At 42.2% G+C, this 26767-nt stretch overlaps 1 protein-coding gene across 2 annotated transcripts in view; it reads right to left on the bottom strand.

The window, feature by feature from the left end:
* Positions 1-238: 238 nt before the first annotated feature.
* The window catches only part of Ralgapa2 (Ral GTPase activating protein catalytic subunit alpha 2), a 310629-nt gene continuing 284100 nt past the window's right edge, over positions 239-26767 (bottom strand). For both annotated transcript variants that reach the window (XM_090351922.1, XM_090351923.1), the window contains 3 exons: positions 18309-18430; positions 4618-4657; positions 239-841 (listed from right to left, as the gene is read on the bottom strand). In XM_090351922.1, coding sequence (XP_090208048.1) covers positions 4653-4657; positions 18309-18430 — 127 coding nt within the window. In that variant the 3' untranslated portion in view covers positions 239-841; positions 4618-4652. The remainder of the gene's footprint in view (positions 842-4617; positions 4658-18308; positions 18431-26767) is intronic.

Below are 26767 nucleotides of genomic sequence, written 5' to 3'. Positions count from 1 at the left end.
GCAAGATCCATTTCTGAGGTCTGTCTTGGCCCTGTCTGAGAAGCAGGCAGGAGGGAAATGAAGAGTTGGATATTCCTCAGTGAACCTCCAGTTGGCACCTAGAACTGGTAGTTGCCTTTTGTGTTGCTGCTGGGCTGGGCTGAACTTAGGGATACTTCTTGTCCTACAGGAACTTTCACAAGAACATGATCCTTTCTTTGTAGAGACATCTGAGCGTTCTGGGATAGGAGCATTACTGTGATGACCTAGAAGGTGTTTGGGTGCTGAAGAGAACCTTTTTGGTTAGTGTGTATCAAGCACCAGGTAGGAAAAGACTCAATACTGAGGTAAAACTTCTGGGCGAAAGATCCTTGGTGATTTTGACATAAATAGAACTAGTAAAATCAACACAGAGGAAATTCCATGAGCAATTCAATCATTATTTTGTCAGCCCCTCTGGGAATCATGCTTGGGCTTATAAATATGGAGAAAACATTTTAGGGTGCAGAGACTAACTGCCTTGTGTACCTTCCCTTCTTTCCTGCGGAGTTCTATCTGACAGACCAGTGACCTGTGGGAGTGAGCTAGCTCTGAGAGCTTTGTCTCTGGTTGTTGATGATTTGTTTTTCTTTTCTTGTTTAGAGGCTCAAGGTTTGAGTGTTCTCAGACTAGATAGCATGCCATCTCAAAGTTCACCTCCAACTTTGGAGGTCCAGTATTATAGAGGCTTGCTATGGTCACTGGCACAGCCACAGGACTTCTGTGGTCACTGGGACTAGGGGCTGGAGGATTGGGGGGTCTTCTTTGTCTGCTCCACACTGACAAGCTTCTTGAAGTCCACACTCACTCTGGAGGCCAAGTACTACAAAGGAAGCAGAAAATGGTCAAGTCATGGAATCTACTGAGGCTCTGCAGACCTAGATTCAAGGGAACTTGGTCCTCAGTAAGAGGGTCTGACATCTTCTACTCTCCCAAGTGTGACTGCAAGATGTTTGTTGAACAAATCAACAAATGAATATCGCTCTTGGCTAGTCTTTGCCTTTTTTTTTTTTGCCAGTCCTGGGCTTGAGCTCAGGGCCTGAGCACTGTCCTTGGACTTTCTCAAGGCTAGAGCTCTACCACTTGAGCCTCAGCACCACTTCCGGCTTTTTTTTTTTTTTTTTTTTGTAATGTATATGGTACCAAGGAATCAAACTTGGGTCTTTGTGCATGCTAGGCAAGCATTCTACCACTAGGCCATACTCCTGCCCCACCCCACTTTTTTTTTTTTTTGTACCACCTAAGAAGCTACCCTCTTTTTAAAATAAATTCAGGTTCTGATAAGAGGCATCTGGTTAGAGCAAAAAGGACAGAAAGTCATCAGAGTTGGTCAACCAGAGTTGACCAAAAAGCCAGTGAAACTTCAACTTAAGCATGTGGCTTTCTGTCAGTGTTATGGGAATCTCCACGTGCTTACATATTGATATCTTACATAGCGAGCCACTATTCAATGATTCCCCAAGGGGCCAAAGACTATAGGTCAGGCCTAAATTGCTTGTCTGAATGAGTCCAGATGAGCATACAGTTATTCAGTACTAGAGGGAAAAAGGAATACAATTAAAAGGTGCGGATTTGTACCCACCCTCTTCCCCGGGGTGGCTCTCAGGAGCTCAGAGGAATACAAGAATGTCTGCTGCAACACACAGCCACTGTTGCCAGCAGTTTGCTTTCCCTTGGGACTATTCTGCGAATGAGAGGATCATTTCATCACCTTTCCCCTAGTGTGATATTTTTAAATCCTCCTTCACTTTACTTCCAGGGGATTGGCCTTTGAAATAATGGCTGTAATTGACATTTGCAACTTAAGTTGTCCCATTCACAGACACCATCTTTGTTCCTCTTCTGACCTTGCCTTACTGTTTCTTGGGAAGAGCTTCAGAAATCAATACTCTAAACATGCATGGAGTGGTAGAAGAGACCTGCCCATGTGCTCTGAAGTTGGCATTTTCAGACTGTAGGGCAGGGGCTCTACCATTATCTCCCTTTCTTCTCAGCTCTGAGGTCCACAAATACAGAAGTCCTGGGTCTCCTGCTCATGATTTTCCTCTGCAAAATCGGGCTGCCAGGCTAAGCATATAGCTTAGGAATTGAATGCTTGCCTAGTGGGTGTGAGGCTCTGGAGCTTTATCCCTAGCACCACACACACACACACACACACACACACACACACACACACACACACACACACACACAGACAATACCCATGTTACTTTGGACAAAGCCAGCATAGCTAGCCTTATCTACAATAAAGACATGATGTTTAAAGATATCTCTCTACTCTCTTATCACTGGGGATAAGCATAAGTATAAAATCCATGGTGAAGAGCAGCAGAGAATCAAACCTCCAGCCTGAAATGCCACCTACCCTCTGGAATCAGATCAATTGGGATATGAAAGAAAAATAAGAAATACAAGTCAAAGGGCTAGGAGCTTAGCCTAACACGCAGGAAGCCCTGGGTTTGATTCCTTGGTACCAAATACACAGAAAAAGCCAGAAGTGGTACTGTGGCTCAAGTGGTAGAGTGTTAACCTTCAGAAAGCTCAAGGGCAATTCCCAGGCCCTGAGATCAAGTCCCAGGATTGGCCCAAAAGAAAGAAAGAAAGAAAGAATAAAAGAAATGCAAGTCAAACCAGGTACTGGTGGCCTATGAAATAATCTAGCTACTCAAGTGGCTGAGATTTGAGGGCTGTGGTTTGAAGCCAGGTAGGAAAGATCGTGAGTCTCTTATTCTACCAAAAAGCTAGAAGTGGAGCTGTGGTTTAAGTGGTAGAGTGCCAATCTTGAGTACAAAACTCAGGGACAGCACTCTGGCCCTGTGTTTAACCCCAGCTCTGGTATGAACACACGCACACACATACAGTGCAAATAAATAAAAGATACTAGTGATGTTCAAAGATATTAAGTGAAAGAGTGAATCTTTACTCATCCTAGCTCAGAAGGCAAAAATTTCAGCAAGGTTCCCGCCCCCTCCCCCACCTACAGAGGACAGGAGTGAAAGGAGGGCTGTCCCTTGAACTCCTGTAGTAGCACAGATGGTCAGAATAACGCTCACTGTCCCAGAGAATGGACCTGAACCAGCAGCATGACACTCTACAGTTAAGATCCACTGGCCAGGGGCAGAAGGCAAAGCAACACCAGAAGTGGAGCTAGGGCCAGTGCCACCATGCTCCTTGCATTCCTCTGGTTTCCAACTTCCTGCTGCTGCATCCTCATCTTGTGATGGCTCCCTGTGCCCTCAGTGCCCAGTGATGGATGGGGAGGCAGCAGCTGCAGAACGAGCAGACAGGCCACAAAAGAGAAGGGCTGCCTTCCTGATGTGATAATCCCACTTGCAAGCTGCTGGCAGTGCTGCCCTGGCTTATCTTCTTCCTGGAGATCTAGGCTAGGGGTCTATTCAGAGGGCACTGGGATCCCACTTCACCTCTGCTATGGCAGGTGCAGGAAGACAGGGGGCCAGGAGGGTTCTGGGGAATAGAGAGAAACCTTTGCACTGATCTCCCTGCCGGGAGGGATGGATGTGACCTTGCTCTGTCCCGATGACTGAGCACATGGCTCTGAGGATCCTTGTCAACTCTGAGGGTTGATGTAAGTGAGCCCAGGTTGGGGCTCCTGGCAGCTGGGCCAGGAGGTCAGCTTGCTGCAATGTTGGCTATTCAGCTAGCCAGCAGGTTTAACAGCTTTGCCTGGTGCATGAGGTTTTGTATTCTGGATAGGCCATCCAATCTAGATTCTAACATTACAATTCTTGTTTGTCCTAAGACAGAGGCTGGCATCTGTGCCTCACATCCCACCTTAGGCTAATCATAATGACGGTTCACTCATTTGCTTTCTTCTTTGGATGGCATTACTAACCCAAAGAAAAGCTATCAAAGTTGTTTTCTTTCCACCTGTGAGCCTGTGAGCCCCTACAACCTGGGCCATATAGGGCAGGATTTTTACTCAACCATTTATCAGAGTGCTTTGGGGCTGGGCTCAGATGCCAGATCAGAGAGGCAAGGTCAGAAGGTCACACCTGCCACAGCCAGATTGCCCTCTAGGTCCTAGACTGTGGATCCCTGGGTTCTCTACCCTCTATGCTCCCCAGCTTTTGTCTGCCTCTCCTCCCCCCAGCTGTTCCATTTATCAGCCCCCTCAACATGCCTCTCCCACACAGAGGGCTTGAGGCTTCATTAAGGCCAGTGGTCAAAGGCCAGCAAAGCACGTGCCACATCTTATCGGTCCATCTCAAGACTCAACTCCTGCCTTGGGCAACAAAACAGGGTGAGTTCTTGTGCCCAAGACTCCCTGCAGCCTTTCACACAAAAGAGTAATGACAAAGATATTTTCCAGGATGGCAGGTGTTGGTGTCAGATTCTGCCAGAGTGCACAGACAGAAGAAAGGCAGGCAAAGCTGGGTTTTTCAGGCAGTTCAGACATGCAGGGGCAGGAGTGGGCAAAGCCTCTGGGGAAGGGAGCAGGAGGCAACCAAGGCTGAGGCACAGGACATGCAAGCAAGCAGACATGCAGCAGCATTAGCGTAGAGGGGAGCCTGTTAGTCAATTTACACCCTTCTCCCAAAGCAAGGTGTATGGGAAAATGCCCTAGAGTGTCACTCTTACCTTGTTCCAATATCGTAATGAGAACCTTAGGCATTTTAATCTGAAAGGAAAGAGCACAAAATCAAGATGACTGTAAGCATAGCACCCCTACAGCTTCAAATAGATAATTAACGCAGTGCTAATAATACATGTAATTCGGAGTTGCAGCAGTTTTTCTCCAATTTTTATAGATCATTAAGACTTGAAAATTCTACTCAATGGGTATCACATTTACAAATGGGAAAGGAATAAGCTATTTAAAAACTCCCAGAATATACATGATGGATCTTGTTAGGAGCTCTCAGACACAAAGCACAGCTGCATCCCTTTGCTGGTACCCAACCTTTGCAGACTGTTAACTGTTTTTTAGTTTAGTTTTGTTTTTTTAGGGGCCAGGAGGCACTGCCCCCATGCCTTTTTTTTTCTCTGTATATGTGGTACAGAGGAATCGAACCTAGGGCTGCACGCATGCTAGGCAGGCACTCTATCACTAAGCCACGCTCCTGGCCCTCAAATAAGAGTTTTAAAGACAAGTATTTGGAATTCAGTGTTTGCCTTTAAAAATAATTGAGCACAGGCTGGGAGAGTGGTCTAGTGGTAGAGTGCCTGCCTAGCATACACAAAGCCCTGGGTTCGATTCCTCGGTATGACGCACACAGAAAAAGCTGGAAGTGGTGCTGTGGCTCAAGGGATAGAGCTCTAGCCTTGGGAAAACCCAAGGACAGTGCTCAGATCCTGAGTTCAAGCCCCAGGACTGGCAAAAAAAAAATAATCATCATTGAGCACCACGAGGTGTGCAAGTACACATATATGTTAATTCAGCTTAGTGTTATATACAATATGACAGTCCCCAGGAGAGGAAACATGCAATATGCTGTACATAGTAAAACTCAGGAAGGGGACCCTGAGGTAGTGAATTTGGACCACACCCACTAAGGGCAGGGCTTCAGCAGCGAAGCTGAGCTAAGGGAGGGTCTTAGTTTTCCATACTTGGTGACAGGCCTGGTCATCAGGTCTTCCTCACTACTCTGCTTACTTGGTGGTTTTACTGCAGCAAACACATGTTTCTGCATCAGGCTTCTCTCATCTCTAGCTTGCCATATCCCTCCTGCATTCAGTCACTAGACTACCACGTAATCCGGACAAAGGACATTTGTCAGTGACATCTACCACTGTCTGCACAGACACACTTGTAAACCTGGATTTTCTGCTGACCCATCTGTGAAGATTGGCATAGTGAGCAGAGGCAGTCCCTCAGACTGATTCAGAATGTCGCCAGAAGGAACACTGACTGACACTTAGCTGGGTCTCTGTGAAGGACAATGTAGACTCGTTATAAAGATGTATTTTCCAATCTACTGATAACTTCCCACAAAAAAGACAAAAACTATATTGTGGAGTTTAGGAAATTCAGGATCTGTAACTGATCCTAGATGACTCAGTGGCATTTCCTTAGTCTTAATTTGATTTCAACCACTGCTGATGATGCTCCTTTTCTATGTGTGGGCAAGAGTTTGGGACTGGTGTTGAATGTTGATAACAGACTGGATTTTTGAGATTTCTTATTTTCCCCTGTTGCACTGCACGGTGGAATCCCAGTGCCTCTCATGGAAGAACCACAGATTCTTCTGGGTGGATCTTTGAGTTGAGAAGGCTCTGCTTTCAGAGAACCATGCCACTGAAGCTCTCCCATGTGAGCAAAGGCTGTCTTTATGAAGGGGCTCCTTGATCTCATTCCCCTGCAGCCCCCTCAGCTTTGGTTCTGCTGTGCATATAGGCTCCTGATTGGTAGAAACCAAGAAAGCAGATGGTGCTCTAACAATGGAGGACTTGTTTGTAATTGCTGATGAGGACTGGGTTGCTCCTCTCCTGAGAGTCCCCAGATGCAGCCTGGTGTGGTGTGCCGGACCACAAAGAATGTCTCAGTAACTGCCAATCCATGGTTGAGTTAAGGAGATGCAAAGACAGAGGCAGTTGGGGGCTGCTTTGATTATTCCACAGGGCTCAAATGTCACCTGCCCTTGACATGCAGGCAATGATCCCAGAGGGTGGGATCCCAGTGGCTTAGAGCAAGGGTATAAGCTGTCAGTTTCCTGGTACATCCCTGGGGGTCACCACAAGGCTTCAACTACCCTGAGCACTGGTAGAAAGACACCAAAACGACAGCACAGGGCTTGGAGATGAGGGATGGGAAGAGACTGGAAGGTATACAATGCTCAGGGAGGAGGGAGCTAGAGGGGAGAGACACAAAGCATGGTTTTTAAATCTATCAGCTGGACCCTGATTTATGCCAGATACTGTTCTAGGCTATGGCCTGTTGCAGCAGACACAGCCAGAGAAAACCTTTGCCTTTGGTGGCAGAGGGATCCTATGCAATCTAATGGGGAATACTGTCCCTTGTGAGCAAAAACAACAAACAATAAACTTCTTTATACAAATAAAGGACAGGTAGCTGGGTGCCAGTGGCTCACTCCTGTAATCCTAGCTACTGAGGCTCTGAGGATCGTGGCTTGAGGCCAGCCCAGGCAGTCTGTGAGACCCTTACCTCCAATAACTATTCAGGAAAAGCTGAAAGTGGTTTTGCGGCTCAAGTGGTAGAGTGCTATCCTTGAGCACAGAGAGGTCTCAGGGACAGAGGCCCAGTCCCTGAGTTCAAGCTCCAGGACCACAAACAAACCAATCAACCAAGGAACAAACAGAACACACAAACAAACAAAAAAACCCACCACTACCACAAACAAATAAAAGATAGGCATATGCACCATAAATAAACCTAACGTTTTTGTGGTGTTTCAGGACAGGGAATAAATTAGGTAATATTAATGTCTTAAAAGTCTCCTTGGAAGTCAGGTGGTGGCTCCTGCTTATAACCCTAGCTACTCAAGAGGTTGAAAGCTGGGGCTCATGATTCAAAAACAAAGTGGCCAGGAAGTCTGAGAGACTCTTATCTCTAATTAACCCCCCCAACACACACAAAAAGACAAAAGAAAAAGAAAAAAAATAAAAGTTAGAAGTGGAGGGGCCGGGAGTTTGGCCTAGTGGTTAAAGTGCTTGCCTAGCATGCATGAAGACCCGGGTTCGATTCCTCGGTACCACATACATAGAAAAAAGCCGGAAGTGGTGCTGAGGCTCAAGTGGTAGAGCTCTAGCCTTGAGAAAGTCCAAGGACAGTGTTCAGGCCCTGAGCTCAAGCCCAGGACTGGCAAAAAAAAAAAAAAAAAAAAAAAAAAGTTAGAAGTGGAGCTATGAGTCAAGTGATAGAACACTAGCCTTGAGCACAAAAACTTCAGTGCCTAGGCCCTGAGTTAACCCCCCCTCCACCATACACAAAGTCTACATGGCAGGTAGTAAAGGAAAAAAAGTTGGAAGACATTGGATTATAAAGTTAATAGATGTCTTGAATAAGAAGCTATTGTAACAGTAGTGGCACTAAGGAATCTAGGAGTTGGATCCTTTCATGAGGAAGAGCAGTTGAGTGAGACACAGTTGAGTCAATCACTGACTACAGAAATCACTTTTTTCTTTTTAATGTAGTCCTGGACCTTGAACTCAGGGCCTGGGTGCTGTTCTTTAGCTTTTTCCACTCAAGGCTGATACCCTACCATTTGAGCCACAGCTCCACTTCCAACTTTCTGGTACCCAATTGGATTTAAGAGTCTCACAGACTTTACTGATTGGACTGATTTCGAACTGCAATACTCTATCCCAGCCTCGTGAGTAACTAGAATTATAGGTATGAATTATAGAATTATAGGCCCTTCATATGTCATTTATAATGAGAAATGTCTTATTTCTCTGGACCTGTGTATCTTCTTTGGTACATGAACAAGAAAACACAGGAAATAATAAACTCTGTTGGAGATTTGTTGTGTTCTCTGCCACTTTTCCTAGCAGAATGGCTTGTAGACAACCAGTGAGGTCTTTTTACAGCACATTTGCCCCAGCTGTAGTGACTAGATGGCAAAAGAGCAAGGTGTGAAGAAAGCTTCTTATCTCTGAGGAAACCTTGCATGCAGGACTGCCACCTGGGACAGAGCTGGGCAGGGTCAGACAAGAAGAGTGGCTGCCTCTCCCTCGATTCTTGTTACTGAACAGTCGGTGTGGAAAATGATTAACTGGTTCAAGATAATTAGGAAAGAGAATGATTTGGAGAGCTGGCATCAATGAGGGAGAGAAACAGTGAACTAAGGTTCCAGCTTTAGGCAAGTGCTAACTATGCTACCAGCAGGAAGGTGGACACTGAGATAGAAAGTTCAGAGAGCTGTCTGGGTTATTCAGACCTCTTGGAATGGGTCTGAGGAAAGGAACAGGTGCAGGCAGTGTATGGGGTAAGCTTGCACACACAACTCAACACTGGCAATCTAAGACCAATGGGAATTCGCCAGTCTCATTAACATCTCCAAATGGCTTCCAGTATTTCCAGTCCAGCAGCAGTGGCTGTGATCTGGCCTGAGCCCTGCCTCTGGGCTTGGCTTCCTCTGTTTAGTCGTTGTTCTTGCTCATCAACTTTAGTTCTGAAACAGAAAGCAGAACAGCTGGACCAACAGGAAGAGAGGGAGGCAGAGAACACATGTATTGTGCACCTGCATGTGCCTGCACACCTGTGCAGGGACTCAGAGAGCAGGCAGAACATTCATGAAAAAAATCTTTTCTTTCTTTTCCAAAACTATAACGTACCTTAGGAGCAATGATTGAATTAAACTCAGTTATACCTTGAAGATGAATATCTTAGTGCTCATCTTCTGGATAGACCACTGGGTAGAACAGCTTTTAGTGCCTCTTTATATCTCACAGAAAATGAATGCCAAGGTTTCTTAGCTGTCATCTTACCACACTGGATTCCTTCTAGTGAAAGGCCAGACAGCACAAATGTTCACAACAGCAATATTCCTAATAGCCAGAGTCTCTCAGCTGCTAATTGGACAATGGAATACTGCTAGCAAGTAAAAAGGTGAACTGACACATACTACAACATGGATGGGCCTTGAAAAACATGTGAAACGAAAGAACAGATTCACTAATGATCACTATGATTTCACCTATATAAAATGGTCAGAACAGGCAGGTTCAGAGATGAAGGTAGATTAGTGGTTTCATAGGGTTAGGGTTCAGGAGAGATGGGGAAGAATGGCAATTTTGAGAGTTTTTTCCTCAGATAGGAGGAAAATGTTCTAGAATTAGAGAATTAAGATAGTTGCACAGTTTTGTGTATATTTATATGGTGTATGAATTATATCTTAATATCTGTTTTGTTTCAGTGCTTGGTGATTGAACTCAGTGCCTTGAGAGTGCTAAGCAAGCATTCTACTATGGGTGGACATCGCTAGCACAATGGTTAAGCGTAAAAATGGCAATGCAGGATAGATAGGGTGGCCTGAGCTACACAATAACCTTCCCATACCCCAAACTACATTATGGAAATGGATCTAAAATTTAGGGATGGTGGGGTGATCCCCTATGGATCTAGGAAAGCAGAGGAACAGGATAGAAAGGGAGCTTCACAGATGACACTATCATTCCTTCTCCTGGGCCATTCTTATCAGCCTCTAAGCAAACAGGACTAGCCCTGCAAGTGACATGTAACTCTTTGGTGAGTTACATGTGCTATCAAGGCTATCTCCGAGGTGTCTCCTAACTTGAATTCATTTGTCTTAAAACAATTAAGGATGGTAGAGGTGGGATACTGTGATCTGCCAAGAGCATCCTGGGTTCCTGTGTGCCACTCAGGACTATTTTTTTTTTTTTGTAAATTCCCTGATAAACAGCATGCTGGAGAATATGCAGCCGTTAGGCTATGGGAACTTGTGAGTGGGTGGAGAATTCTAATACATTCTGAGGTATTGGAGGAAACATGAGAGCTGTTGATCGACATTAGTCTTCTTCCCTCATCTAGAAGGCTCCTTCATATGAAGTATTCAGGAAAAATTTAGGAACTGTCTGAAGTTCCTCCTTTGTGGGGTTTCTGAGGTGCTCTGATAAAAATGATGTTCTTACTTAAGCTGCAGCACAGGCCGTTTGTGTGTTCCAAGGACCTGAATTTCAATATCTAACTATAACCCCGCTTTGGGTGATAGAGAGTAGTCAAGTGGCTGTGGACTCCTTTACTGGGTCCTTTCTCTCTTCTTTGTCTAAACCCTTTCTTCGGGATGCCACTGGAGCAGCTAACATTGTCCTGACCCAAGTGCCTGGCCTCACACAGCTGAGTGTGTGCTTGATATAAACTGGAGGGCACTGGTGCTAACTGGAGCCTATGGTTTCCCCGGCTACTTCTCTACACTCTGGGGATGCAGCTAGGGAGCAAGGTTTCCCTAACGACTACGCAGAGGCTGTAGGGTCTGCCCAAGTACACGCAGCAGCAATGGCGAGGCGTGAGGGTGCACATGTTATTTGGTCTGATATGAGGATTCTGGTGGAGCAGAACCTTCTCAAGTGAGCCCTTGAAGACCCTGGGGTAACTTCAGGAATGGCAGGAACCTTGCTGGGGAGAGGACAGGTGCAGGACATCATGGGCCATCAGTTCTCATCAGAGGTAGGAGGGCTACTAGGGGAAGGCAGAGTGAGGGACGCAGGCAGGCAGAATGCATCCTCCTGCATCTGGGATTTCGTTGTTTCATATTCTTGAGGTGGTTGAAAAATAGGGTTTTGCCTATTTTTCTCTGCAATACAATAGAGTTGGCCATGACAATGCTGTGAGTTCCTCTTTCTTCCCTTCCTTCTTTCCTACCTCTCCTCATTCCTGACTCCTATAAAACAGATTGGTATGTTTCCCATTTTAAAGAGATTTTTCTTTTTTCCAGCTTTTTTATTTTCTTTTGTGGGATGGTAAAGGCTAAAAAAACCAAAAAGAGCCTTCTTTTTGCTTAATTATACTACTCACGGGTTTATTTCCTGGTTATCATCCTGTATCTCTCTGAAAAAGGATAGTATAAAATATCCTTTCTTATTTCTGCCAACAGACTTACATAAATGCCAGTAAGAAAGAGAGCTTTCATTTGGCTTCTGCTTTGCTGTGCTTGTTGCTAAAAAGAAATAAAATCATTGAGTCTTCTAGGAAGCCAAGTGGCTGAGGCTTTATATATCACCTGCAAGGTCAGGTCCACTGCAGGGCCACAGAAATGGGTCAAAAGAAATGTGAGCCTGAGGTGCCAGAAGAAGCCCCGGATTCTTCTTAGTTATTTTTAAAAAAAGCTTTAATTAAGACTCATTTCCAAAAATGGTCTCTGAGAAAGATTCTTGGTACCTGCTGGCCATCTCTTGGCAACTGTGGCAACCTCCCCTGAGCTGTAATTAGCAGTTAGGAAGGAGGAAGATGCCACCTGCACTTAAAGCCCTGCAAATCCTGGGAAACCAGGACTAGCTGACTGTAGCATTTCATAGAAAAGCAGCACCTTCCAGCAGCTTCCAGAAAGGCCAGAATCAAGGCAGTGTCAATACTTAGGAATAAATTACCTCTGCCCCCTTCTTATTCTGGAAACTATGGACATCCTGGATCTCAGCACCGGCTTCAGGGTCCAGAAGACTCACAGTGGTTATTAAAGGCAGAGATTTTCCTCTCTGTTCTTCCCACATCTACTATCCTCCACCCTGTTCTTCCTGATGTGCCCTCCAACTCTCAGTTATTTTGGTTTTTAGCCAAAGTGGCAAACTTATAGACTGACTGAGAGGATGCTTAGTAGATGATCTGGGACACAGGGGGAAAGTTTCTTCCAGGGCCACAAAGCAGATGGTAGGGTCTATCTCAGGGGAGTCTCAACCCAACTGGCCCCTTGCCACTGGCTTTTTCACTTTTATGGCTGGTGTGACTAATCTGAGTTTATTTAAAAAAAAAAAAAACCAAACAGGCAAATGGGTCATGAGTACTTGCTTTTCTCAACAAGAGAAAGGGAAATACAGGCCCATCCAAGGTCCCCAAAGCCTTCTGTATCCCATCAGGTGTCCTGCTCAGAGGCAGCAGCCAAGGAAAGTCTGGCTCAGGTCAGAGATGTAATGTCTGACAGGTGACAGTACTTTGTTCTAGCTAATCAGATGGAATTTTTTTTTGTTTCACCGTTTGTCTCTGAGCTAGCACTGAGTAACAGCTTAAAAAAGACAAAGGAATGCATGAGCATGAAGCAAATTGTGGTGCCAAAAAGGGTCATCACAAATTCAAAAACTATAAGGACCATTTAGCAAAGCATCCAGAATCAAGCTTTACTTATTCAAAACCACGTTATTCAATCTGTGGATTAAGCAGCTTCCTGTGTCCCCCTTCGTTCACCCATATCTAGTTTTGACCATATTGCTTATCACCAGCCTACTTTTTCTAAGAGATCATGATGGGAGGGAGCAGATGAAATGTAATTACAGGTGTTTGTTCTACATCTTGCATCAGGCCCAACACATCTGTGGTCTAGAGACACACCTGCATTACTTAAAGAAACAGTCTGCCTCCTTCCTGTCCTCCCCTACCATTTTACTCTTTACTGCATGTGCTTTAGGAAAGAAATGACATACATGCAGCATTAGCTGAAGAATTTGCCATTATGGTCAGAACACACACATCACACACATATAAGACTGACTTACATATATGCTATGAAAGATCAAGAGAAAAACACAGATGTTTCTCTACTTAGGACAGAGTTACATATAACCATCAGAATTTGAAAGTATCATTAAATTGGACATTTGGTGATTCCAATGTGTAGCTAGAGCTGAGCACCAGTGGGTTTGAATGATGAAATCAAGGTTTGTTCACATTTTTTAAATCAATGCTCTATGTATCATCTTTTCAATAATACATCTATAAACTATTAATGAATGATACTGGCTGTGTGAAAAGACTTGAGCTGGGCCAGAAGAGATTATTTGGATGGAGGAAATGGGCTGAGGAGGAACAGTCAGTTGTAAGACCTGTGGTAAAATTTCTGATAGATACCTGAGTAAGCTGAGGGTATGAATGCGGTGGCTGAGAGTTCTTAGATAATAATATAAGTGGACTTGGATTTAGGGGAAATTTAGATATTATCTACATTGAGATACATTCTGGCCTTTCATATTAAGAAAAATCCAGAAGCCATCGTTGTGATTACAGGGCCATCACTGCAGGGTGGGCACCAGAGCTATCATGCAAGTGTGGGGAGTGAGTTGTCCTTGTTTCCAGCTTACCTACCATTTTTGCTTGTTCCTTTATGGGTGGATCTTCAACTGGTCACATTTAATTTTTTTTTTAAAGAGGGGGTGGTTAGACCTGGTATTTCCTCAAGTCCCTTACAGCTCCACATCCTATGACCAGTTTCAGCGAAGTTATACTGAAGTTAGACATTTAAGAATTACATCCTATGCTATCAATTGAAACCTTTTTAAGTGGGAGGAATGGAACAGGAGAGGCAGAGGGAATAATGAATGAATCTGAAACAGGATCACACTTTTAATGAAGGGGACAATCTTGTTGGGATTAAGGTTGGGGTTTACCTATTTGGAGGATTAGTTTGATTATTAACTGTCCCATGTAAGACCCAATAAAAAAAATTCTCATCAGGAAATGCAGCATGCAGACTGACAGCTGACAGGTAAAGATAGTGTACGGTTAGCAAGTGAAAGCTGGTGTGAGTTACAGAACTAAGTTGGGCAGCACATAAATCTCATACTCATGTTGGGATTGAGCAGGGACAGGAGTGCTTCTGTCTGCATCTCTGTGAGATTGTACTGGCCATCAAATTGATTTAGTCATGCTGAGCAGCCTGTAGGAGAAGTTCCTATAAACTTACCATGGTGATTTTGTTGTGGAAAAAAATAATGTCTATTCTATGAGGCAAATGAATACAAGAATCCTTTTTTCCCAAGAAGCATATATCCATAAAGTATAAGAAATGTGCAAATTTGTGGTTCTGGACAATAGTGAGGCAGTAGTCTTAAGTCCAACTGACTTAAGCTAATCTTGGGTAAACCCCAAACAGGACTTACATGGAAGTGGGAGATAAGATGGAGTGAGGCATTTTCTCCCACTTGTTCTAAATGCTGCAACTTTTATGACTGAGCCTATTATAAAGGAGGAAGGGTTGCTGACCATGTCTTGGAGAAATCAAGTGCTGTATTTGTGAGGGCTAACAAATAAACAAAGATTTGTGCTCCCTCTGCTGGTTCTCAACAGCAATATTGAAAGGACATTAAGCAGTGTCGGCATCTTTATCAAATGTAAGTCAACTCTCACTTCACTTAACTTGGTTTGGATATCTTTGGAGAAAAAAAAAAAGAAATCTGACCAAGGTAGCTGGGAATTTGTAATGTTAAACACTAAATTACTCACAGCTCTAGTTTTCAACTACCAAACTGCTATCTGTGACTTTAAGAGTGATTAGGAATTCATTTACCAACAGACATAGAGGCTTCCTCCAAGATTTTATAGATATAATCTTTAGAACAGTTCTAGGAAAAACTCTCAAGTCCATGCAAAAGTTTCTTTCCTGTTTTTGTTCTATAAGAGCACTTTCTGAAAAGTAAAGATTTATATTATTAATATCTTTTCCGATAATGTCAAACATTAGACGAGATCCTCCAAATCATTAGCATGCAGAAGAATGACCTCATGGTGAACAGATGCACTTGGCTGTGAGCTGCAGTGATTACATCAGCCCCTCCTCAGCACTCGAGGGTGCCCATTCCAGTTAACCCTTTACAAGCCTCTTTGTCAGCTCCCCTTCTTGGCAACATAAACATACTTACTTCCCTACCCCCATAAACACGTGGGTTAACTGTATATAAACATGAATGAATAAAACATACTGATGTAAATTGCAAAGAGTGTTTAACACTGGTTGCCTTTTAAAAAGATTACATATTGCTACTTAATAAGAGAAGGACTCAGTAAAGCAAGGCAAAACAGAGGGTAGGTAAAAAGTTGTTAAACCTCATATACACTATCTTCTATCAATACAAGTAACACATGGAACGGTTGTTTTACCATATCACTTTCTAATTTGGTACATGAGAAACTTTGTTTTTATTTTAAACTCTATGACAGAAGCTGGGTCTCACATATTAGCCCTAGATCCCTAGCTACAGTTTGAAATGCACCATGGATATTCATTTGGCCATTTTGGCTCCCAGGGCTCTATAGGGGGTGAGCACACAGACAGGAGAGTCTGAGGCAAAGGGCATTCCCAACAACTGTATCAGTTCCACTACGCATGTCTCTTTCTAACTCAGACTAAAAAGGCTGATAGTGGGGCCCGCCCTCAAGAAAAAGGAGGCCTGCTGCATTATGACTTGTGCCATACACAGTGGAGAATACAATGAGGAATGAATGGTGTTCAGGTGACTTTCCCTTTCCCAGAAAGATAAAACCCAATTGTTGTGAGGATGGGGAAGAAAACCTAGGAGTTCCTAATTCCTCCCATTGTGAGCATGCTTTGATGACGTTGACAGCCAGAGATGATCTGATTGGGTCCTAAGTGCATGGTAGTAGCTAAAGCAGCTCAGGGTCAATTTTTCCAGTTGGCTTGTTGCTTGGAGGAGGAACCTTCACTTTAGTTTCTTAGTTTAAGCTGTCTGGGCTCATCTGGGTTTGATTGTATTTGTCCCAAAAAAATAAAAACATTGTGAGTAAATGAAAAATGTTTTCATCTGTAAAAGTACCTAGAGACAGGTGCAACTATTCCTCAAAAGTGAAACTAGCATGAAAATGAGAAGAACACTGCTTCTTCCACCCTCCCTGCAGGGCCCTCACTTTAGAGCCTCACCCCCAAATTGTTAAGGGTAGAGTTACAAAATGTACTGACACTGAAAAGAAAATTGTCATTTGTTTTGATATCTCACTTTTGGTTTCTGGTTTCTCTTATAAAAGTTTCAGTGGATATAGACTGTTAGAATTTTTATTCTGTTTAGTCATATTTAAAAAAGTGCCGTTCTTGAGTCTATTAACAATCCTTTCTAAATTGGAGTCAAATTGCTCCTAGAGTCTCATGCAAAATATTGCTTATGTATATTAACTCAATTACATTGGTTTAAATAACTACAAACTTTTGGAAAAGTTCAAACTAATTTATATGGAGGCTAAAACACAGAAAATAAGCCATTGATATTTGTTTTAAACACATATTAATCAACAACCTTAAGAATATAACAGTTAAGACATGTAAACATCTAATTACTTTTTTCTGTTTGTGGTTAAAAAATAAACTGCTTTTTCAAGAGTTAAAAAAAAATCAAGTCCCAATACGGCATGAAAATGAGAAGGTAAATGAGATCTTAAAAAAATTACCTTGCTATAGATCCCTAGTGTTCTTTCACCAAAAAATTAGATACAATTTTAAATCTGTAGCCAGTCTGGGTATGAACTCTTTATTTCCCTTGAAACAGATTTTTTTGTTTTGTTTTGTTTTAGATAGCATGTTGGCAGAGTTTATAAAAGAATTCAATTCACAGCTGTTCTACTTTTTTAATGTAAGAAACATTAATCAAAGCTCTAAGTTATAAGCTTTTCTCATGTTGTTTAGTATTCCAGTTCAACAAAGATCAATAGAGGCCATCCCTGTGTTTCTTGACGCCTCACCAGGAAGCAGAGGCGTGATTATGTAAATCGTGGCTCGGCACCTCTGCCAGCTTGCTTATCTCCCAAGCCTTCTGCCTGCTGCTCCTGGCTCCCTGTACAAGTGCATGCCTCTCCCTCTTATCTCTCAACAAAGCTCCGAGACACACGGATTGAAGCCAGCGATGTTAAACAATGATGCATGGCTGATTTTATTTGTAAGTGATTTATTTCACTGAATTTAATTTTTTTCACTTTGTGTATAAGATATTTGTTAACAAGTCAGGAGAGAAGCGAGGCAGTGTTCAGAGACAGCTGACGCAGGTTAGAAATCTATTAAGCACTCTCACAGTTGTCTCAGATTCAGTGGAAGATGAAGGGAGGCCCTCACAAAGACTTTCAACATGTGTGGACTATTCCATTTATTCTCCAAAAGGAAATTAATCTGTTACTACATGTAGACATTTACAAGTAAAAATTCTGTTCTTTGCAGGAGGGGACCCCATATTAATGGTATCCTAATATAAGTGGCAGTGGACTTTTTTTTCAATTGGAAGTATAAAACAATAAATAACTAAAAAGGAAATCTGTGGAATTCTCCCTCCCCCCCCCAATTCTCCACTGGCCTAATAAATGAGAATGATTGTAAGCCTTTCTAAACAGATTCCACACCAGGTGCTGCTCTGGCCAAGGGCTTGTCTGCATGACAGCGACCACTCCAGAGAACAGGGCGCACACTGCCGTGCTCTGTAATGATGGGCCCGGGGACACTGTCCTTCCATGTCTTCTGCATTAATCCCTGACCCTAGCATCTCGGCAGCATAATCCCCATTTAGCATTAGTAGCAACGGCTTCCACTGTGAGGAACTCTTTTTTGATAAGTAAGCAGTGATTCGGGCATCGCTTTTAAACAACATATTCCCAGCTCAGCAAGAAGCCCACACTCCTGAATGAACCCAAGCACATTACTGAGAAAAAGTTCATTAACCTTGCTAGATTCTGGGGTTAACAGGATAGCTGAAGAAAGGAAGGGAGTGAACAGCTCGGATACAAAACAAATTAAAATGAATGTCATCATTCCTTTTGATATTCATTAGTTGATTCAGGGGGAGAATGCTCTTCTTAAATTTGCAAGCATTTATCTGTGAAAAACAGGTGTACATCTGCTACTCAAATGTGAGAGGAGAATAATGTAGACACTCACCCGTTCCACTGAGAGAGTAGCTAGGAGAGGGAGAAAAGACTTGAGCTGCAAAATCTTCAAATGTCATGACTTCACGGTGGTTCTGAATTATTGCTTCGAGATACAGAGCTCGCTCTTCATAGCTGCAGTAATCGGTTAAGGAGACAAACACATGTGCAAAATGGCATGCCTAACAGTGACAGTCTCCTTAGTTTTCAGTACAGCTGTGCTACTTCTCATTTATGTGTGTCTTGAAAGTTCTTCAGCACTGTCAGAAATTAAGTATTGATTCTGAAAACTAACTTTTCCTTACATTTGGAGTGTATTCCACACCAGAATCACTAAATATACACAAGCCAATAATTACAGATTCATGTCAAAGCACCATCGAGGTTGATTTACACAAAGAAAAACAACAGGTAATGATTGTAAAGACATTTCCTTCCTCTGACAACTGTGTGACAGAAGACCCTGAGATCCTGATCTTCATTTTCCAGTTGCATGAAGCACTCTCAGTCTACCAACATTGTGCACTGACATTTCAAGCAAGAATGAGTGATAGGATGATTCATACACTTGAAAAAAATGCAAATTACTGAGTGAGAGAGGGCTGGAAGGGATACTCTGAAGGGGCATGGGAACCTCTACCCAAGATAAATTATGAACATTAGAGAATAAGAATATGTAGGAAAATTTAGCAAACAGTGCACAGTTTTCAACAACGCAATTGAAAAAAAAAAAGACTATTGCCTTTTAATTAAAACTGCAGTCTGGAACACACAGCATTCAAATGTGTAATCAAAAACCAGTCACCAATAAAACTTACAAGCGTAACATGCTGAAGCAACTTTCCAGCTGTCTTAATAGGACCCCTGCGTGTGGCAGCCTTTCACAGGGCAGAAAGCAAACCTTCCCCTTTTGTGTGTGGCTTCTGCTTCCTCAGAAGGTGAATCACACACTTCCAATAGCAGGATAATGTCAGAAGAAGCCAACAATGGATGGAGACACTGCAGGTAGGACTTTACAAATTAACACTTGGGGAAGTCAGCATGATGTCTCATTTTCCTCTTCCTCATTATCAATGCAAAAATTAAGAGACATGTTTTGGTCATTTTGAAAATCATACTAGTTCTCCATGGATATAGGACATGTAGATTACCATCTGCTTGTTATTTGTAGCTCCAAAAAGGAAAAACAAATGATTCTAGTATTTCTTAGTATGTTTTCAAACTATCTTTTCCAAATGGCTTAGAGAAAAACTAAGCTGGGGACAATTATGCCCTTCTAATTAGCTGCCGATACAGCATGTGTAACATCAACACATGCTTTTCTTTTGATAAGGTATACACACTGATTTCTAAATGAAAGGCACTTCCTATTCCTTTATATATAGTCAGAGGATGATTTCACACCATGAGGGAGCCAGACATTTTAGGACTGTACTATCTAACGTGGCAGCCATGAGTCAAAAGTGGCTATCTAAATTTAAATTGTAACTGATGAAAACACAGAAGTAATAATTCAGTGTCTCTGTTCTATTTGCTGCATTTCAAGTATCCCATGGCTACACGAGGCTAGGGGTCATTGTCCCAGGTTGCACAGATAGAGGACATGCCCATCGTAATGGAAAATAGTACTACATGGGGCTTTGTACCAGAATTTTCTTTTGAGCTTGCTTTATGCAACTTAAAAAAAATGAAGGAAGCTGAGTTTGAGGATTTAAAAAAGTAGTCCCTTTAATGATTTCTGACCGTTCTGTAGATGGTCACAAAAGCCCCGGGCCTGGAAACCGTGAGCCTCAACTGGCTCCTGGGCAATGGGATGAACTCCTGGTGACTTGCTTAATGAACAGGCTGCCAAACTTCCTCAGTGAGAGGCGCCTGCTCAGGACCAATTCTAGAGGGACCCACTAATGCCATTCACGTCTCATTATGAACACGCTCATTCTGCACAGCACTTGGCTGTCACCATGGTTCGGCCCTCTCTGCACAGGCCCAGCAAGCCACTGGTCCGGGGGAACAGCAGGACGTTAGGCCTGAGTGGCCGTCTGGCGAACAGGCACTCTGACACTAAGCTGGCACGTGCTGGCCCAGCAGGGGCTGAGCGAGGCGTGACAAATTACTCAAAGAGCTGAGCTAAACTTATGGCTGACAACCACCTGAGCCTTCGGACTGCTGTGGCCCGCTGTCAATGCTCATTCATGGCTCCCCCTTTCAGTTCAGAATCTGTTTGTGGGTCTGGGGTAGTGCAGGCATATCCTCTAAAGACCTGTCATGCTCTGCTTAGTATCATCCTGCTGTTTCCTGAAAGGCCCCACGGTGTCCAACACATCCATATACAGTGCCTGGGACAATGGTGAACAAAATAGAAATGTTTGTGCCTTTTGCTAAATATTCAATGGAAGACCTATCTGAAAAAGGGCTTGCTATGTTAATCAAGCTCACAATCAAACCTACAGAAGGGATGCTGTGTGTTATGGCAGTGACCGACCCCAGACAGCATCCTGTCAGTCTCATCCAGGATGACATCTTCCAACTGTCATAAGCTGGTCCGTGTCAAGGATGCAAGCAATGTGCTAAGAGAAAGTCCAGTACAACATTCACAGGGTGTACTATTCCAGTTCTGAGATTCTCCCATTTAATGAATATTTATAGTCTGATTCCTAAAAGAAGGCATTAAGGGAACAGAGCAAATACGTGTTTCCAAAACTGGATACCAGAAGAGAAAATATCATAGAAGGTCTCTGATCTTGCTATTCACATCCTGACTGTCACATGTTATACAGCCCTCCCCCCCCCCCACCTCCTGTGGCCACATCCTCACCGCAGTGTTAACAGCGCTAAATTGGGTGTTGTCATTTAGACAAACATCCATTAGGGATTGGGGTGAGACCAAAAGATCATCAAATGCATTTCACTGGGGCCCAAGCCAGGGCATGTAAACACTATGACAAAGAGAAAACAAATAGCACCCCAGCTCTGGCAGCATTTAGCAACAGCTAACTAAGAAGCACACAGATGATGAATATCATTTCTTTTAGTAGTCTTTAAAAATGTAGCCCTAGGATCTTAACTGGATTTATGAGTAGAACTATTAGTGAGAGTAATTTGGAGCAGTATCATCTACCTAAACTCCTTAGGACATAAGGGCGGGTTGCTTTCTGTATAATAGGACATTTATAACTTATAACTGAAATGCTTGTAAGGCCCTACTTGGCCATAAGACATAAGTGGGAACTGAATACTGAGATAATGTCATTGGTGGATGGTCAAGTGGCACTTGCTAACAAATCCGATATCTGTTTCACAATGAGCCACTGCCCGCTGTGCTCTTAAAAAAGTCCACTAACAAATGGGAATGACTTCGTGAATGACCATCTCATTAAAACCATACGTAAGAAATTGTTTCCTGTGTCTCTATCTCTGTCACTCAGATGCTGACACTAACACTCAAACTCAGCCTTGAAGTTGTCCCTTAGCTTTTTCACTCAACTCTGGTGCTCTCCACTTGAGCCAGAGCTCTACTTCTAGCTTTTCGGTAGTTTTATGGGATTCTAGTGGCTCATACCTGTATTCCTGGCTTCTCAGGAGACTGAGATCTGAGGATCAGGATTCAATGTTAACTCCAAAAATCAAACACACACTTATTTCCAAATAGTCAGCAAAAAGCTCAAAGCTGAAGCATGGCTCAAGAAGTAGAAGACTACCTGTGAGCAAAAATGTTATATGAAAGCTACAGGTTCTGAGTTCTAGTTTCAAGGACTTTTCATATGGAGCTGGATTTGAACTGCTCTCCTCACAGTGGCTAAGATTATAGGTGTGAGATACTGGCACCTGGTGTAATTTCCTAGCAATTTTTGCCTAGATAATTCAGAGAATACAGAAATTATTGAGCAGACATCAATCTCGTTTTCTGGGTATTTCTGAGTTTCTTTATTGACCCACTCCATCTACATTTTTGAATACAAATTTTAGATAATTGTTGACAGTGTTTTACCTGGCTAAAGAAGTGATCTGCTTCCACTGATAGGTTATAGCTTACTGAAAAATCAAAAGAAAACCTTCCAAAGCTCACAAAACAGTCTGCCAAGTATGCTGTGTTGCAAAAGCCTAAGAACCTATACCTATTCCCCCAATTTTATTCAGATTGATTGATTATTTATTTTAGTCAATTGTGGGGCTTGAACTCTGGGCCTGGAAGCTTTCCCTGAGCTCTTCATCTCAAGGTTATCATTCTACCACTTGAGCCATAGTGCCACTTCCTCATTAATATTTAACAAAATGAGAGCACCAATATAGAGATAAGAACAGCACTTGGTTTTGGTGGAAGAAAGGTCTAGCTTTGAATTCTAGCCTTCTTCCTCTTGAGATGGAAGATCTTAGTAAATTGCTTAACTCTCAGCTATACAATGGGGATGCTTGCATCTATAGTTAGGACTTTTGGGAAAAGATATTATGGTAAATATAACTCCCTGTTACCAGTATTGAAATGAAAAAAATAAAGAGTAGAATCAACGTTAATAAATTCTTTAATAAAAAATAAAGAGGCTATAAAAATAACCTGCAATTTAAATGTGAATATATATATATTTAAGATCCATTTCTACCCAAAGATCATATGACTACATGAAAATCTGAAAAATAACAATTATTCTATCTTAATTTATCTTTGCTTATTTAGGCTATGTGCTGGTTGATTACTGTTTAGCATTTCAGCCTTTTTTAAAATTTTTTTAAAATTTTTTTTTTTGCCAGTCCTGGGCTTGAGCTAAGGGCCTGAGCACTGTTCTTGGACTTTCTCAAGGCCAGAGCTCTACCACTTGAGCCTCAGCACCATTTCTGGCTTTTTTCTATGCAGGTGGTTTCGAGGAATTGAACCCAGGTGTTCGTGCATGCTAGACAAGCACTCTATGCTAGGCAAGCACTCTACCAACTAGGCCAAACTCCTGGCCCCTTAGGGAGTTCCCCAAAGAGACAGTAGGAAAGCAGTCACTGGAATGTAGGAAAGGAAAGGGGGAGCCAACAAGTACTTTAACCTCAGAGAATGACATGAAGGAGAGAGGTATTTCAGGAGCTGAAAGGAGACCTAGAGCTATGGCATGAGAGCAGGATGACAGTAGATACAGAAGGAAGGTTAGGTGTGGGCTGGGAGCTTTCAGGAAGGAAATCAAGGTGATCTCATTTCCATGTTTAGATGTCCTTTGGAAGATGTGCACCACTGAAATCTAGAGTCCCTTCAAGGTCTGAAGAGGTCAAAACTGATAGGCGTCTCTAAGTCAACCAATGGCTTGTTCAAATGGCTTTATATTTCACATAAGTCTTTGTATATTTTAGCAATGAATGACATAGAAGTTTTTTTATGTGTGTTATATTCACATAATACATGTGACATATATCATATATATGCAGAAGTTAAAAAGCAAGTAAGAAAGGGAGAGGAAGGGGCTGGGGAAATAAGGACCTCAAAGAACTCAGGAGATCCATTTCCAGAAGGAGGAACAGATTCTGCTTTGAAGCATTTTCTACATCTTTAACCCTTTCCCAAGTACCTGGCACCTGATGGGATATTCCACATGTGGGTTCAGGTGGCATTTACTGACTCAAAATAAATGGATAAAATTTTGCAATGATCAAGACAGGGACAAAGGCCAGTTATATTCTAAAGTCATTAATAATTTCCACAAAGATCCTGTTTGTCTTTCAATATAAAGTAAATTTAAATGTTAGGACTGTTTAAGACCCCAAATAAATGAATCATTCAATGTAAATGTCACATCCTGGTGACAACAAAGAGAATGAGTTCACTGACAATGTAACCACACAAAATGGATTTTTAGAAAGGGAAATTAAGCATATGAAGGTATAAGATATTAGATTAGGTTTCAAACCCTAATGATACGCTCTTGGAGAGGGACAGTACACTCCTGCTCAAAAAGAATAAAATGCTCATATAACTCAGTTTAAGAATAATTTTGAGGAAATGATAAGAGCAAATGGAAATGGGAAAAAATAGATTTTCTTCAGGCTATTAAATTAGGTTTTTGGAAAAGGTCTGTTCTCATATTCCTGCACCCTTCCGGCTTAGGGAACTGAAGGCCTCCCTCTTAGAATCTGAGATACTCTTAGGGTTCAGGGGATTTGGTCTACAGTTCTATTAGAAATCTTCAAGCCATTCCTCCCAGGGGATTGATTTGTGAAGGAGCACATCCTTAATTACAGCGTTTTCCATTTCCAACTTCTCCAGTTCTCCTGGTGAATCTCACCTTCTGTAAATCACCAAGCGAAAAAATATCCTGTGACATTGTCGCTCAAAGTCTCACATCAGTAAAAACATAAGTGACAAGAAAATTAGTCATTCGGCCTATGTCAGGCCTAGAGAAAGTGCTGTCAAATTGGGTGAGAAAAGATTCAACAGGCTACTTTGCTGATGAAAACGACTGAAGAAGTAAGGAATCAATACTGACAATAGAAAGCCTGAGAGTTGTGCCTGCTTAGGCCAATAACTCGATTTCTCTAAGGAAAGGAGTCAATGTCACTTGAGCTGTTTCTCTTTCACAGGCTTTCAGTGATCCAAAGGATAAGCTATGTTAGGAGCTTAAAAATGTACTTTTGACCTTAATTATAGAAATGACCATTGCTGACATTCTCTTGGCATTTAATATCTACCAAGCAACAACTAAATGGAAAACAATTAGAAACATAGAGCTGGCTGGAAATGTCTTGAGTTTGGTTTATAGCAAAGAATAGATAATCTATCTATCAACAATTACTGTAGGTGATACACTTGTGGGAAAAAATCACAGGTATTATTTAGCATAATGCAATCTTAAACAATATTTAATCTCCACGGACTCTGATGTTGAAGACAAAAGCCACTTTCAGCTGTCCTACATATGTAAGTTGATCAGAATCATGATAACATACCAGAAACTATAAGAAAAAAAATTGACTAGAACAAAAAAGTTCTGTGGCAGATACTCTGGCTATGATGTTCAAGAGATATTCTCAGCTGTTGCCCTTGAACAAGCTCTTTGCCCCCCTTAAAAAGTTGAATTGGCTCAGGAATGCTAAAAGCAAATACATGTGCCCAAAATGCTGTATAGACTTTCTCACTTTTTCATTTCTGAAGATAATTGTGGGAAAAGAGATCCTTTTTGTGATGTTTACTAAGTCTGAGCTATATTGTTTTTTTTCTGTTAATTTAAAATAATAAAGATGGATGTATCTGGAAGAAAATATCCTAATACCTTAAAAGGCATCTGAAGCTTCCAGGAAGGTATTCATCCTAGTATATGTTACCAGATGAGAAGAAAAGACTCCAAGAAAAATTAGGGGTTTATGAAACAACAGTAGCCTACAAAATCAGAGTTGCCAAGTGACCTTTCTGACTATTTAGACAACTAAAATGGTTGCACCAGGGTGTCACAGCATACCTGAAGGATAAACACACCTGCTGATCTATAATTGAAACACAATACACTCCAAAGACTGATAAAAGAAAATGATATGAAATAGGAATACTAGAATTATGAAAACCCAAGTGGAAATTTGGGGGAATTCTACTAACACAAAGCTACTTGATGATCAGAAGTAGTAAAACCATACTTGCCACTTCATATTCAAGCGACTGATTTGTGGCAATTAAAACCAGAGTGTGATGCACCTGACTTGCGTAGTCAGAAGCTACACTGAGTAGCACCATGGCAGATGGGACAGGGACTTGTTTTTTTCTGCAGCCCTTGACACATTGCTCTAGCTATGGGTATGGCTGATCTTGAAAGAGGCCTCTCTGTTAAAACCCCAAATGGCCAGATGTACTTGGAGACTCCAGTCTTACTAATGTCATGATTAAGAAAGTAATTATGAGCAGCTGGAGAGCAAAAAGCACCTCTTTCACATCTGTACCCTGGCATTTGGTTCAATGATAGAAGAACTGAACACACACACACACACACACACACACACACACACACACACACGGAGTTACTATGGTGGTTGTGGTCTTTTTTGTTGTTGTTGTTGTTGTTGTTTTTTGGTAGTACCAGAGGATGGAACCTAGGACTTTACCTAGTATTTACTAGGCAAAGGTTCTGAAAAACACCCTCAGGCCCTTTTTATGATCTACTATTGAAACTGTTTACAAAAATTACAAGGTTCCACAAGAACGATTCTTGTTTCATAGTGGACTCAACTGTGCTTTTATACACTCTGATAATCTTGGCTCTATGCTATACAAGGAAAAAAATTGATACATACAGATCCTTAAAAAATAATTTGTCGGGGTTGGGGGTTTGGCTTAGCAGAAGAGCCCTTGCCTGGCAAGTGCAAGGCCCTGAGTTTGGTCCCTGGCTCTGGTGAAAAAAAAAAAAAGCTATAAAACATAATTTGTCTTGGACTGGAATGTAGCTCAGTGACAAAGTACTTTGCCTGGCAAGTTCAATGTTCTGGGTTCAGTCCCCAATAGCAGACAAAAACACATTG

The sequence above is a fragment of the Megascapheus bottae genome, chromosome 18 (assembly GCF_031878675.1).
Source record: "Megascapheus bottae isolate mThoBot1 chromosome 18, mThoBot2.hap1, whole genome shotgun sequence".
Taxonomy (NCBI): domain Eukaryota; kingdom Metazoa; phylum Chordata; class Mammalia; order Rodentia; family Geomyidae; genus Megascapheus; species Megascapheus bottae.
Note: the sequence above shows the minus strand (reverse complement) of the source record. Positions and strands in the feature narration are given on the sequence as shown.